Genomic DNA, 15,573 nt, shown 5'->3' with positions numbered 1-15,573 from the left:
AGCCATTAATATATTTTAACTTATTTGTGAGGTAGAAATTTTAATTTCTAAAACCTTTCTGTATTAGTAGGATTGGTTGGATTGTAATCCTCTATTACTCATAAAGGCTACCTGGGTTATTTTTAGAAGTTACATGTTACATTCTAACATGACTTGTTAGAATTTAAAATATGAGCCGCTGCACTATTTTCTAAACTTAATTTAGAAGCAATAAATACTGTTTAGTAAATACTAAGAGTACTGTGTCACTTCTTCTCTAAGGTAGCCTGAATTGTTGACCATGTTGTAATCTTATATATTTTCTAGCCTGGAGATGACATTGTTCTTATGGCACAAGCTCTAGAGAAGTTGTTTAGGCAGAAATTATCTCAGATGCCACAAGAAGAACAAATTATAGGTGGTAAGGAAAGAATAAAGAAAGGTAAGACAGAAAAGGTTTATGTTTTCTTTCTTTCTCTGTGTTTTATATTATATGCATGTGTACTTGTGCATGTATAAATATAATGACTAGAACTAAATAAATCCCTCAAAGGAGATAGGCAATCCGAAGTCCTTCTATATCCTATTTATTGGTATAAGGTGTCCATTTAAACAGTAAGGCAAACTTTGAAAACAAGGATGGCTATCATATAAGATTAGAGAGGATTGTCTCGATTTATGGCCTTGGAGTCTGAGATTTCCTATAGCACAGTGCCATTCACATAGTAAGCACCCCATAAATTTATTAGTATTTTTAGTGGATCTTGTATCTGTGCTATACTAATAAGAGGGCAAAACTTTTCAATGTTCCTTGTACCAAAGATCCCATAGCTAAGAATGAAATGTTACTGTTGTGTCTGAGGATTCGCCTATCTTTTAATTCAAAACATACAAACAAACAAACAAACTTTAGAGGGAAATATTTTACAGCTAATAATCATAATATTTAAATATGGAGTTACAAAACTAATCTTAGGTATTCAGTTGGATTTATTGTAGAGGTTAACCAAAGTTGTCATAGATGAAATGTTGGTTTATTTTTAGATCACTGCAGGTGTACATTTTGGCTAAGTTTCTTAATCACCATTCCATGTTAGTTTCTTCATGTATAATATCAGGAAAATATTTAGCTTTTGTGTTAGTAAAGTATATAGTTAAGTGGCTGGGATATAGGAGACTTATACCACTATAAGATTGTTTTAATTGATAATAATGTGTGCTTTTTTCCTTGTTGTTGATAGATCTTTAAGATGGGTCATGCTTAAAGCTTTACCCAATCCTGTGAGATACTCACTGTTTATTAAAGTTATTATTTGATTCTCACCTTTGGAAAAGGTTGTTCTTAAGTCTGACAGTAAATGGCCTAGGGTTCTGCAAGAGTATATCAGTATGCCATTTAAATTGTTAAAGCAAAGTGATAATTATTGCTGACTTAAATTATCAAGCATGGTAAAAATTATTTATCTTTAGAATGCTTCCCTTAAAAAAAGATTTAATACTTTCTTGGTGGTTAAGTTGTAGCTACTTGTTTCAGATGCTCAGATTATTGCTAAAAGCATAAGATTCCGTCAGACAAAAGTTCTTTGACTTTGTTTTTCTGTCATTATGTATTTGGATGTTTGTCACTTAAAATGCACATATTGTGATGGTTACAAAGATGTATAACCAACCTAACTCTCAGCTTCAATTTACATTTTAGTTAGAAATAAAACTTTAAAAAAAATAAGACATGCATTATAATAGATGTCAGATGAAATTACACATAGTATGTGCTATAGTCCAAAAGAGTAAGAAATTCACACTGGCAAAGCTGGGGAAGGCTTTAGTGGTGACAGAAGCTGAGTTTGGTCTTGATGGATTGGTAGACTTTCCAAATAACTTTTTTTAGGAGTTTTCTACTGCCAGAGTCATGTCATTTTTATGCACAGTGGTAGGGAAATTGTCATATGACAGCCAAATAATGTAGTTATGTGTTGATACATTATGGCAAAGAAGAAATTTAAATTTAGTACATTAAACTGAATTGATAGATGAAATACTTGAGTAACTTTTAGGTGCCACCACACTGGTCAGCGTTCTTGAGATATATCAAACAAAACAAAAACTTTTGCCATCTTGGAGTTTACATTGTAGTAGGAAAAGAGAGGCAAACAAGCATGATGGGTTTAGAGTGGGCCTCATTAAGAAGTTAAGATTTGAACAAAGAAGAACATTCCAGGCAGGGGGATCAGCTAGAGCAAAGGTCTTTAAAAGGATCCTTTCTCTCCCTGTCACTTTGGGCCATTGCCTTCATGAGCTGGATCAGTCTTCATGTGACAATATTTAAGTAATATTTTTCTATTCTCATTTTACTTGATCTTAATCAGTATTTGCTTTAGAAGGCTACTGTCTCTTTCTTGAAATGCCTTTATTCTTTGTGCACACTCTAGTTGTGTGAGCTTACTTCCCATTCTGTAGTCCTCTTGGCATTATCATTCTTTTCTAAATACTGAAAACAAACTTTTTTTTTTGAGAGGGAGAGAGTAGGGGAGGGGCAGAGAGAGAAGGAGAAAGAGAATCCCAAGCAGGCTTTGCACTCTTAGTGCATGGGGCTCGACATGGAGCTCAAACTCACAAACCATGAGATCATGTCCTGAGCTGAAATCAAGAGTCAGACGCTTAACTGACTGAACCACCCTGGTGCCCCTATTCTTTTCTATTCGATTTCTAAAGTATTGGGGTTTTCTTTTCAGGGCTTGATATTAGTATCCTTTTTCTAAATTCCATCTGTATGCTATTAATCCTCAAATCTATATCTCTAACACAGTCCTCCCTGAGAAACCAATTATTATCTTCAAGTCACTGGACATTTCCACATGGATGTCTTCCACTTGGATGAGAGATACACATCTTTCATTTACCTTGCTTATAGTTAAACACTGAACTTCTTAGGTTATTCTGTATAACAGAAAATGGTACTAATAAACAGTTATTCAAGCCAGAATAGTAGAAGTTGTTCTTGATTCCTTCCTTCTTTGATTCTTTCTCCCCTTCTGTTCATTAGTAATCATTTGAATTCAATCCTAAGATTGTTTTTGCAATAATACTAACTTGGGCTACAATCTTCTTAGCCCCTGTGATCTCGATTGTTCTGTGTTCTCTACACAATAGCAAAAGTAGTCTTTTATTTTTATTTATTTTTAAGTTTATTTATTTTGAGAGAGAGAGCATGAGCAGGGGAGGAGTAGAGAGGAGGGGAGAGAGAATCATAAACAGGCTCCACCCTCAACACAGAGTCTGATGTGGGGCTTGAACCCATGAGCCACGAGATCATCACCTGAGCTGAAACCAAGAGTCGGACGCTTGACTGATTGAGCCACCCAGGTGCCCTGCAAAGGCAGTCTTTTAAAAATAAACTATACATCAAAAAATAAAAATACATCATTAACCTGCTTAAAACCTCCTCTATAGCTTCTCATATTAAAATGAAGTCTGAATTCCTACCGTGGCCTTTTGGGATTAAATCTTTGCCCATTTCTCTATTCTCATCCTGAACTACTTTCATCTCACTCATTGAAGTTTTCCCTACTGATTGTCTTGGAATACAGTTTTACTGCCACCCCATTCTCTGGCTGCTACTTCTTTCCAGTAACATCTGAATTGATACCTCTTCAAAGAGACTTCTTTGGCTATCTTCTTTATAGTAGGTCTCTGTCTTTTGTCAGTACTCCCACTTATTTCCTTTCTAGTGCTTAGCATCAATTGTAATCAATTTGATTACTTTTTTTTTCTATTTCTTATACTAGACAATATGGTCAACAAGGACAGAAACTGTCTATCTTGTTCATTATTGTGCCTGAGCACCTAGAATGGTGGCCTGATACATAATAAGCATACAATAAATATCCATTGAGTCCTCTTATGTCCCAAGTACTGTATTAGGCACAAGGGATATTGTAGAGATCAAAACAAAGTTCCTTTCCCCTCACAGAGCTTTTTGTTTTTGTTGAGGAAATTGGTAACATTAAGTAAATGTAAGTATTTCTCATTATATGTATCTGTTTAGCTCCTGAGTTCAAAGAGCCACAGTTGGAATATCAAAAGATAGGAGGTTATCTCAGTCTCTTTGGTTCCTAAGTTTTAGTTAGTGAGTAATGAGAAATAAGAGATTGAGGAATACCAGCCCTGTCTTAAAATATATTCAAAAAAATATATTGTTGAGAATTTGGAGGGTCAGGGATATCTATATATTCTATGTCAAATGTGATAAGGGCAAAGAAAAAAATAAGAATAAGAGAATAAGAAAGTGGTGGGAGTGGAAGGAGAAAGCTGTTCTATATAGGGTAGCTTGAGAAGGTAACATTTCAGCAAAGGCATGAAGGGAATGTTGGAGTAAGCTGATGAGGCTATCTCCTTACAGGCAGAGCAAATTGTCTGCTTATGCTTACCAAATTTGAGGACAGTAGGCCAGTAGGCTAAGTGAAATTAGTGAAGGGGTGGAGTGATAGGAAGTGCAGTTGGAAGGAGGGCAGAGGTGGGGACATGGGGGAGGAGCATAGGTAGAGAGATGACACAGGTCCCTACAAGGCATTGTAGGGACTTTGGCTTTTATTTGAAAAGAAAAGATTAGAAGTCATTGGGCATTGAACAGAAGTGTCATGTCTTATTTGAATTTAAAATATCACTTCGAGGGCTATTTTGAGAACAGACTACAGGATGTAAAAGCAGAAGAAGGAAGGGCTCATAGGATACTACTGTAGAAATCCAGTTAAGAATTGATGCCTGGGACCAGGGTGATTACCACTTGTAATTGTAATCAGATTCTGGATAAGAAAATAGAGCCAAAAGAGTTTGCTGACGGATGGGGATATTGGGTTTGAACGACCATGGAGTCAAAGATGACTCTAAGGTTTATGGTGCGAGTGATTAGAAGAGTGGAGTTACCGTAGCAGCCCTCTTGGTGTAGTGGGCAGCACATTAGTCTCATAGTCTGAAGAATGGAGTTACCTGGATACAAGGATGGACTTTTGAAATGATAGATTTCAGAGCGATGTGATCCAAATGTCTTAAGGGTTGGTGTTCTCTGGGAACATACAAGGCAGAAGACCATACACAGTGGTTCCTTCGGCAGAGTCATCTGAAGGATATATTGATAAGAAGATTATGTTCATATCTATTGTTTTGTGTTAACCAATGATGGGCTCTGTCATAGTTTTAAGGTTCTTGGATATTTATGCAGAGCATTCTGGAGACCTCACATAGTATTATGTAGTTTGTCTCCAGGATGTCTAAAATTTACTGAAGCTACTCACAGAGCTCTATTAGTGTAAATTTAAGCCAGGCACCTTTCTGAATAAAATTGATAAGTCTTCCATTAATATCAGGTTTGAAGTCTCTAATATTATATCTAAATTGGTCTAACAAATGTTAGCAAGTACCTGTGGGAGGGTTTCAAAGGAGAATGGGAGTTTCCTGTGTTTATATTACTAAAAAGCTGAACTAAGTGAATTAAAATAGAATACTAATAGAAAAATGGTTTTATATTTTACTCGTATTTACTCTGGTTCACACTTTACTAGGGATTCAACATAATGTAGCAGTTCCTTCTGGTAAAGAAAAACAATCCCCAAAAGCACTGGACAAAGTATTTAAGCAGCAAGTGATTCCCTCTGTATTTCCTAAGACATCTATTTCTCCTTCAAACATGTCACAAGGTACTCCATTCAACACTACCTCACAAACAGTGGCCCAAGTAAGTTTACTATGACTTTAAAATGTTTCAGTGTAAGGGATTGTTGTAATGACTAAACCTTTTTTTAAGTTGATCTGAAAATTGGTCTTCAGTATACCACAGTCAATCTTTGTGTACATTTTTTAACAGATCTAGAATGTGAACCAAATTTTAGAGATTTTTAGGTAGAATTTGAACTGGCTTATATGTTTTTATATTAGTATCAGTTGCCCAACTACCTATTTTGTGTGTGTTACGTAACTTCTTTTGAATCCTAACTTGATGGGTTGATAATTTAAAATTGTATACCGTAGCTGATTTCAGGTACTCAGAACTTGTTTTTGCATAACAGTGACTTTTATTGTTTCCCATCTCTCATTGATCTCAAAGGTTTGCATAAGACCATTCTTTGGGATGTAGGAAGAAAATATTTGAGCTATTAATTTACCTGTAGAAAAGAAATTAACTTTTACTAATATTTACTAATATTTAAATATTACTAATATTTAATATTTACTAATTTACTAATATTAATATTTAATATATAGACGACATGGTACTGATAATTTTTTCCTTTTTTTTGTTGTTTTTTTTTTTAACTGTAGGAGTAACCATCAAAAAAAGTTTGAAAACTGTTGCTGTGAATGTCACTTTAATTACAGTTGTTGTTATTGAATTGTTTCAGGTTACAAGGGGTGTGAAGAGGAAAGCAGATACCACGACTCCTACAACTTCAGTAGTTAACGCAAGTGGTGAATCTTCCCCAACACTTGCAGAAAAAAAATCAGTGAAAATGCCACCTATGAAAGAAAATGTGCTGAAGACTGTTTTGCCAGATTCTCAGCAACTATGTAAAGTCATAAAGAGTGTTGAAGTGACCGAACAATTAAGGCACTGTAGTGAGATTCTTAAAGAAATGCTTGCAAAGAAACACTTGTCCTATGCATGGCCCTTTTATAATCCTGTTGATGTTAATGCTTTGGGGCTCCATAACTACTATGATATTGTGAAAAATCCAATGGATCTTGGAACTATTAAGGTAAATGTTTTCTTAATAGGAAGAACTTCTTAATTATAAAAGTATTCTTGTCGTTGTAAATTTTTTTTTCAAGTTAGTTAACATAGAGGGTAGTCTTGGCTTCAGGAGTAGAACCTGTGATTCATCTCTTACATATGATATCCAGCGCTCATCCTGAAAAAGTGCCCTCCTTAATGTCCATCACCCATTTAACCCACCACCCCACTCCAGCAGCCCTTAGTTTGTTCTGTGTTTGTAAGTCTTTTATAATTTGAATCCCTCAGTGTTTTTATCTTATTTTTCCTTCCCTTCCCTTATGTCTGTTGTTTCTCATATTCCACATATGAGTGAAATCATATCTTTCTCTGACTTAATTTCGCTTAGCATAATACCCTCCAGTGCCATCCACATTGTTGCAAATGGCAAGATTTCATTCTTTTTCGTCACCAAGTGGTATTCCAGTGTGTGTGTGTGTGTGTGTGTGTGTGTGTGTGTGTGTGTAGAGAGAGAGAGAGAGACCATATCTTCTTAATCCATCAGTTGATGGAAATTTGGGCTTTCTCCATAATTTGGGTATTGTTGATAGTGCTGCTATAAACATTGTGGGTGCATCTGCCCCTTTGAATCAGCATTTTTGTATCTTTTAGATGAATTCCTAGTAGTGCTATTGCTGGGTCATAGGGTAGTTCTATATTTAATTTTTTGAGGAACCTCCACAGTTTTCCAGAGTGGCTGCCCCAGTTTGTATTCCCACCAACAGTGCAAAAGGGTTCCCCTTTCTCCACATCCTCACCAATATCTGTTGTGTCCTGAGTTGTTAATTTTAACCATTCTGACTGGTGTGTGGTGCTATTGATGAGGTTAGCCATCTGGTTATCTTCTTTGGAAAAGTGTCTATTCATATCTTCTGCCCATTTCTTCACTGGATTATTTGTTTTTTGACTGTTGAGTTTGGCAAGTTCTTTGTACAATTTGGATACTAACCCTTTATCTGATATGTCATTTGCAAATATCTTCTCCCATTCCATCAGTAGCCTTTTAGTTTTGTTGACTTTCCTTTGCTGTGCACAAGCCTTTTATCTTTATGAGGTCCCAATAGTTCATTTTTGCTTTTATTTTCCTTGCCTCTGGAGACATGTCAAGCAAGAAGTTGCTGTGGGCTAGGTCAGAGAGGTTGCTGCCTGTTTTCTCCTATACGATTTTGATGGTTTCCTGTCTCACATTTAGATCTTTCATCCATTTTGAATTTACTTTTGTGTATGGTTTAAGAAAGTGGTCCAGTTTCATTCTTCTTCATGTTGCTGTCTAATTATCCCAGCACCATTTGCTAAAGAGACTGTCTTCTTTCCACTGGATACTCTTTCCTGCTTTGTCGAAGATTAGTTGGCCATGTATTTGTGGGTCCATTTCTGGGTTCTCTATTCCATTGTTCTGTGTGTCTGTTTTTGTGCCGATACCATACTGTCTTGATGATTCTAGCTTTGTAATACAGGTTAAAGTGTGGGATTGTGATGCCTCCCGATTTGGTTTTCTTTTCTTTTTTTTTTTTTTTTTTTTTTAATTTTTTTTTTCAACGTTTTTAATTTATTTTTGGGACAGAGAGAGACAGAGCATGAACGGGGGAGGGGCAGAGAGAGAGGGAGACACAGAATCGGAAACAGGCTCCAGGCTCCGAGCCATCAGCCCAGAGCCTGACGCGGGGCTCGAACTCACGGACCGCGAGATCGTGACCTGGCTGAAGTCGGACGCTTAACCGACTGCGCCACCCAGGCGCCCCTTGGTTTTCTTTTCAACATTACTTTGGCTATTTGGGATCTTTTGTGGTTCCATACAAATTTTAGGATTGTTTGCTCTAGCTCTGTGAAGAATGTTGGTGTTATTTTGATAGGGATTGCACTGAGTGTGTAGATTGCTTTGGGTAGTATAGACCTTTTAACAATATTTGTTCTTTCTACATCACTGTCTTCCCACATTTTTCTTTATAAACAAAATGTTTAGGTGTATTTGAACACATAATGAAGTTATTATAATTTAAGCCCTGTAAGTTTGCTTGAGAAGTATCAGAAATATTCCTAAAATATTTTATAACCCCGGCACTTGATAGAACAATTCTCCTAAAAGCTGCTTCTTGATCTTTTCATTTTCTGTTCTCATATGGGCACACGGGTTGAGAAGTCTTACACCATTTACTTCTATTCTGAGGGGTAAGTTTTAAAACCTACTAATGGCACTTTGAGAATTAATTGAGACTTTGTTTTCATATGTGAACCAAATACTAGTCTCTTTGAAAGTCAGAGGAATTGTTTTGGATGTGCCTTGTAAGTACCGTCTTTAAATTTTTTTTTTTAATGTTTATTTATTCTTTTTTTTTTTTTTTTTAATTTTTTTTTCAATGTTTTTTATTTATTTTTGGGACAGAGAGAGACAGAGCATGAACGGGGGAGGGGCAGAGAGAGAGGGAGACACAGAATCGGAAACAGGCTCCAGGCTCCGAGCCATCAGCCCAGAGCCCGACGCGGGGCTCGAACTCACGGACCGCGAGATCGTGACCTGGCTGAAGTCGGAGGCTTAACCGACTGCGCCACCCAGGCGCCCCATTGTTTATTTATTCTTGAGACAGAGACAGAGCGTGAACAGGGGAGGGGCGGAGAGAGAGGGAAACACAGAATCTGAAACAGGCTCCAGGCTCTGAGCTGTCAGCACAGAGCCCGACATGGGGCTCAAACCCACGAACTGTGAGATCATGACCTAAGCCGAAGTCGGACGCCTGACTGACTGAGCCACCCAGGCACCCCAGTACTGTTTTTAAATATACACAAAAGCTAGGTTTGTATGGAGCTGACATATCTGAACTCCTCCTCTGACTTCTTGGTTTTATTTTAGCTAATGTTATCCAATCCCCAGTAACTTTGGTCTTATTGGAGGGAAGGAGCAACTTTATACATGTGAGAAAAGTAAGTGTGTGTGTGTGTGTTTTGTTTTTTAGATGCAACATACGAGTGAAATGATATGGTATTTGTCTCTCTGTCTTATTTTGCTTAGCATAATACCTTGTAGGTCCATCCATGTTGTTAGAGATGGCAAGATCTCATCCTTTTTTATGGCTGTGTGTGATATATGTGTGTGTATGTGAGTGTGTGACTGTCTGTGTGACATATTCTTTATCCATTCATCTGTTGATAAACACTGAGGTTGCATCCATACCTTGACTATGTAAATAATAGTGCAATAAACAGAGATGCATATATATTTTTTGATTTAGTGTTTTTGTTTCCTTATATGAATTATTTATATATCTTGGATATTAACCCCTTATCAGATGAATCATTTGCAAGTATCTTCTCCCATTCAGTTGGTTGCATTTTTGTTTTGTTGATGATATCCTTCGTTGTGCAAAAGGTTTTTCATCTGATGTACTTTATTTTTGCTTTTGTTTCCCTTGCCTGAGGACACATCCAAAAAAATGTTGCTAAGGCCCATGTCCAAGAGATTACTGCCTATGTTTTCTTCTAGGAGTTTTATGGTTTTATTTAGGTCTTTAATCCGTTTTTGAATTTTTGTGTATGGTGTACGAAAGCGGTTCAATTTTCATTCTTTTGCATGTAGTGGTCCATTTACCTCAGTACCATTTGAAGAGAGTCTATTCCCTACTGTATATTCTTGACTCCTTTGTCATAGATTGACTATGTAAGTATGGGTTTATTTCTGGGCTCTCTCTATCCTGCTCCACTGATTTATGGGTCTATTTTTGTGTCAATACCACACTATTTTGATTATTATAGCTTGGTAGTATATTTTGAAATCTGGGATTGTGATTCCTCTAGATTTGTTCTTTTTTTTTTTTTTTTTTTTACATATATTTTTGAGAGAGAGATAGTGACAGTGTGAGTGGGGAGGGGCAGAGAGAAAGGGAGAGAGAGAATCCCAAGCAGGCTTTGCACTTTCAGCACAGAGCCCAATGCAGGGCTCGAACCCACAAAATCGTGAGATCATGACTTGAGCTGAAACCAAGAGTCTGACACTTAACCAACTGAGCCACCCAGTCTTCCTGGTCCTCTTTCTTAAGATTGCCTTGGCTATTCAAGGTCTTTGTGGTTTAGGATTGTTTGTTCTAGTTCTATGAAAACTATGATTAGCATTTTCATCAGGATTGTATTGAATCTGTGGATTTCTTTGGGTGATATGGATATTTTAACAATATTAATTCTTCAAATTTCTGAGCATGGTTTATCTTTTCATTTGTGAAAAGACATTTCTTTCATCAGTGTCTTATAATTTTCAAAGTAAAGGTCTTTCACTCTCTTGGTGACATTTATTTTTAGGGAATTTGTTTTTGTTTTTGCTTTTTGATGCAGTTATAAATAGGATTGTTTTTCTTAATTTTTCTTTCTGCTACTTCAGTATTAGCATATAGAGGCAGTATGTTTCTGTATATTAATTTTGTTTCCTGCAACTTTACTGAATTCATTTATTCTTATAGTTCTTTGGTGGAGTTTTTAGGGTTTTCTGTATATAGTATCATGTCATATACAAAAAGTGAGTTTTACTTTTTCTGTACCACTTTGAGTGCCTTTTACTTTTTCTTGTCTAGTTACTGTGGTTAGGATTTTCAGTACTATATTGAGTAAAAGTGGTGAGAATGGACATTCTTGTCTTCGTGGTCTTAAATGGAAAGCTTTGAGTTTTTCACATTGAGTATGGTGTTAACTGGGTTTTTCATATATGGTCTTTATTATGTTGAGGTATGTTCTCTTTAAGCCCACTTTGTTGAGAGTTTTATCATGAAAAGATGTTGAAGTTTGTCAATTTTTTTCTGCATTTATTGAGATGGCCATATGGTTTTTATCCTTCATTTTGTTCACATGTTTTATAAGATTATTGAATCATCCTTGCATTCCTGGAGTAAATCTCATTTGCTCATGGTGAATGAATTTTGCTAATCTTTCGTTAAGGATTTTTGCATCTATATTCATCAGGGATATTGACCTGTAATTTTTGTTTGTTTGTTTTTGTTTTTGTCTTTCATTTATTTCAGCTTTGATCTTTATTATTTCCTTCCTTTTACCAATTCTGTTGAATTTTTTACGTCTTTTCATTTTTAGGAGAATTTTAGTAAAAACCTTTCATTTAGATGTTCAGGGTTCATTTAAGGAATTTATCTTTTCACCACTTTCCTAGGATCAAACTTGTCTATCCAAGATTACCTGGAAATGCACTGTTTTCCTGCTTTTGTGATTTTGTTTCTGTTTTTTGTTTTTGTTTTTGTTTTTACTTGGAATGTCCTCCTTCCTTATCTCTGCATGTCAAAATTCATTGGATATTTTCAAAGTCAAAAAATACCAAAACAAATATAGCAGAATTTTTACATATGTCAAATTTGGAGGGTGGGTATCTGTTTCTGGTATTGTCTATATTCTTCTGTTATTTGAACTATTTAGTAATGTAGGTGCTCAAATAATTTTTGAACTATGTTGTTTGTGAATCCTGTAATTTTTCCTTAATTTAGGGAAAAATGGACAACCAAGAATATAAAGATGCATATGAATTTGCGGCAGATGTTAGATTAATGTTCATGAATTGCTACAAGTACAATCCTCCAGACCATGAAGTAGTGACAATGGCAAGAACACTCCAGGTAAGTTGATAGGTGTGCTCTGAAAGTGAATTTCTCCTTTTTTTTTTTTAATTTTTTTTTAACATGAAATTTACTGTCAAATTGGTTTCCATACAACACACAGTGCTCACTCCAACAGGTGCCCTCCTCAGTACCCATCACCCGCTGTCCCCTCCCTCCCACCCCCATCAACTCTCAGTTTGTTCTCAGTTTTTAAGTCTCTTATGGTTTGGCTCCCTCCGTCTCTAACCTTTATTTATTCCTTCCCCTCCCCCATGGTCTTCTGTTAAGTTTCTCAGGATCCACATAAGAGTGAAAACATATGGTATCTGTCTTTCTCTGTATGACTTATTTCACTTAGCATAACACTCTCCAGTTCCATCCACGTTGCTAGAAAAGGCCATATTTCATTCTTTCTCATTGCCATGTAGTATTCTATTGTGTATATAAACCACAATTTATTTATCCATTAATCAGTTGATGGACATTTAGGCTCTTTCCATAATTTGGCTATTGTTGAAAGTGATGCTCTAAACATTGGGGTACAAGTGCCTCTATGCATCAGCACTCCTGTATCCCTTGGGTAAATTCCTAGCAGTGCTATTGCTGGGTTATAGCGTAGATCCATTTTTAATTTTTTGAGGAACCTCCACACTTTTTTCCAGAGTGGCTGTACCAGTTTGCATTCCCACCAACAGTGCAAGAGGGTTCCCGTTTCTCCACATCCTCACCAGTATCTATAGTCTCCTGATTTGTTCATTTTGGCCACTCTGACTGGCGTGAGGTGGTATCTCAGTGTGGTTTTGATTTGTATTTCCCTGATGAGGAGCGACATTGAGCATCTTTTCATGTGCCTGTTGGCCATCCAGATGTCTTCTTTAGAGAAGTGTCTATTCATGTCTTCTGCCCATTTCTTCACTGGATTATTTGTTTTTCGGGTGTTGAGTTTGGGGAATTCTTTATAGATTTTGTATACTAGCCCTTTGTCCAATATGACATTTGCAAGTATCTTTTCCCATTCCGTTGGTTGCCTTTTAGTTTGTTGATTGTTTCCTTTGCAGTGCAGAAGCTTTTTATCTTCATGAGGTCCCAATAGTTCATTTTTGTTTTTAATTCCCTTGCCTTTGGGGATGTGTCAAGTAAATAATTGCTGCAGCTGAGGTCAGAGAGGTTTTTTCCTGCATTCTCCTCTAGGGTTTTGATGGTTTCCTGTCTCACATTCAGGTCCTTTATCCATTTTGAATTTATTTTTGTGAATGGTGTAAGAAAGTGGTCTAGTTTCATTCTTCTGCATGTTGCTGTCCAGTTCTCCCTGCACCATTTGTTAGAGACTATCTTTTTTCCATTGGATATTCTTTCCTGCTTTGTCAAAGATGAGTTGGCCATACATTTGTGGGTCTAATTCTGGAGTCTCTATTCTATTCCATTGGTCTATGTGTCTGTTTATGTGCCAATACCATGCTGTCTTGATGATTACAGCTTTGTAGTAGAGGCTAAAGTCTGGGATTGTGGTGCCTCCCGCTTTGGTCTTCTTCAATATTACTTTGTTTATTCGTGGTCTTTTGTGGTTCCATACAAATTTTAGGATTGCTTGTTGTAGCTTCAAGAAGAATGCTGGTGCAATTTTGATTGGGATTGCATTGAATGTGTAGATAGTTTTGTGTAGTATTGACATTTTAACAATATTTATTCTTCCAATCAATGAGCACAGAATGTTTTTCCATTTCTATATATCGTCTTCAATTTCCTTCATAAGCTTTCTAAAATTTTCAGTATACAGATCTTTTACATCTTTGGTTAGGTTTATTCCTAGGTATTTTATGATTCTTGGTGCAATTGTGAATGGGATCAGTTTCTTTGTCTTTCTTTTGCTTCATTATTAGTGTATAAAAATGCAACTGATTTCTGTACATTGATTTTGTATCCTGTGACTTTGCTGAGTTCAGGTATGTTCTAGCAGACTTTTGGTGGAGTCTGTTGGGTTTTCCATGTATAATATCACATCACCTGCAAAATGTGAAAGCTTGACTTCATTTTTGCCAATTTGGTGCCTTTGATTTCCTTTTGTTGTCTGATTGCTGATGCTAGAACTTCCAACACTATGTTAAACAACAGCAGTGAGAGTGGACATCCCCGTCGTGTTCCTGATCTCAGGGGGGAAGCTCTCAGTTTTTCCCCATTGAGGATGATATTAGCTGTGGGCTTTTCATAAATGGCTTTTATGATGTTTAAGTATTTTCCTTCTATCCCAACTTTCTTGAGGGTTTTTATTAAGAAAGAATGCTGAATTTTGTCAAATGCTTTTTCTGTATCGATTGACAGGATCATATGGTTTTCTTTTCTTTTATTAATGTGATGTATCACGTTGATTGATTTGCAAATGTTGAACCAGCCCTGCAGCCCAGGAATGAATCCCACTTGATCATGGTGAATAATTCTTTTTATATGCTGTTGAATTCAATTTGCTAGTGTCTTGTTGAGAATTTTTGCATCCATATTCATCAGGGATATTGGCCTGTAGTTCTCTTTTTTTGCTGGGTCTTTGTCTGGTTTGGGAATCAAAGTAATGCTGGCTTCATAGAATGAGTCTGGAAGTTTTCCTTCCCTTTCTATTTTTTGGAACAGCTTGAGAAGGATAAGTATTACCTCTGCTTTAAATGTCTGGTAGAATTCCCCAGGGAAGCCATCTGGTCTTGGACTCTTATTTGTTGGGAGGTTTTTGATAACCGATTCAGTTTCTTCACTGGTTATGTGTCTGTTCAAATTTTCTATTTCTTCCTGTTTGAGATTTGGAAGTGTGTGGGTGCTTAGGAATTTGTCCATTTCTTCCAGGTTGTCCAGTTTGTTGGCATATAATTTTTCATAGTATTCCTTGATAATTGCTTCTATTTCTGAGGGATTGGTTGTAACAATTCCATTTTCATTGATGATTTTATCTATTTGGGTCCTTTCCCTTTTCTTTTTGAGAAGCCTGGCTAGAGGTTTATCAATTTTATTTATTTTTTCAAAAACCAATTCTTGATTTCATTCATCTGCTCTACTGTTTTTTTTAGATTCTATATTGTTTATTTCTGCTCTGATCTTTATTATTTCTCTTCTGCTGGGTGTGGGGTGTCTTTGCTGTTCTGCTTCCAGTTCCTTTAGGTGTGCTGTTAGATTTTGTATTTGGGATTTTTCTTGTTTCTTCAGATAGGCCTGGATTGCAATGTATTTTCCTCTCAGGACTGCCTTCACTGCATCCCAAAGCACTTG

The 15,573-nt window shown here is 36.4% G+C and overlaps 1 protein-coding gene across 5 annotated transcripts in view; it reads left to right on the top strand.

The window, feature by feature from the left end:
• Positions 1–15,573, top strand: part of BRDT (bromodomain testis associated) — an 80,863-nt gene that overhangs the window by 16,951 nt on the left and 48,339 nt on the right. For all 5 annotated transcript variants that reach the window (XM_078451676.1, XM_078451675.1, XM_078451677.1 and 2 more), the window contains 4 exons: positions 307–421; positions 5,538–5,710; positions 6,375–6,728; positions 12,214–12,342. In XM_078451676.1, coding sequence (XP_078307802.1) covers positions 307–421; positions 5,538–5,710; positions 6,375–6,728; positions 12,214–12,342 — 771 coding nt within the window. The remainder of the gene's footprint in view (positions 1–306; positions 422–5,537; positions 5,711–6,374; positions 6,729–12,213; positions 12,343–15,573) is intronic.

Source organism: Panthera onca, chromosome C1, assembly GCF_046562875.1.
Source record: "Panthera onca isolate mPanOnc1 chromosome C1, mPanOnc1 haplotype 2, whole genome shotgun sequence".
Taxonomy (NCBI): Eukaryota; Metazoa; Chordata; class Mammalia; order Carnivora; family Felidae; genus Panthera; species Panthera onca.
The sequence above is the reverse complement of the archived record's forward strand: the minus strand, read 5'-3'. Positions and strand labels throughout refer to the sequence as shown.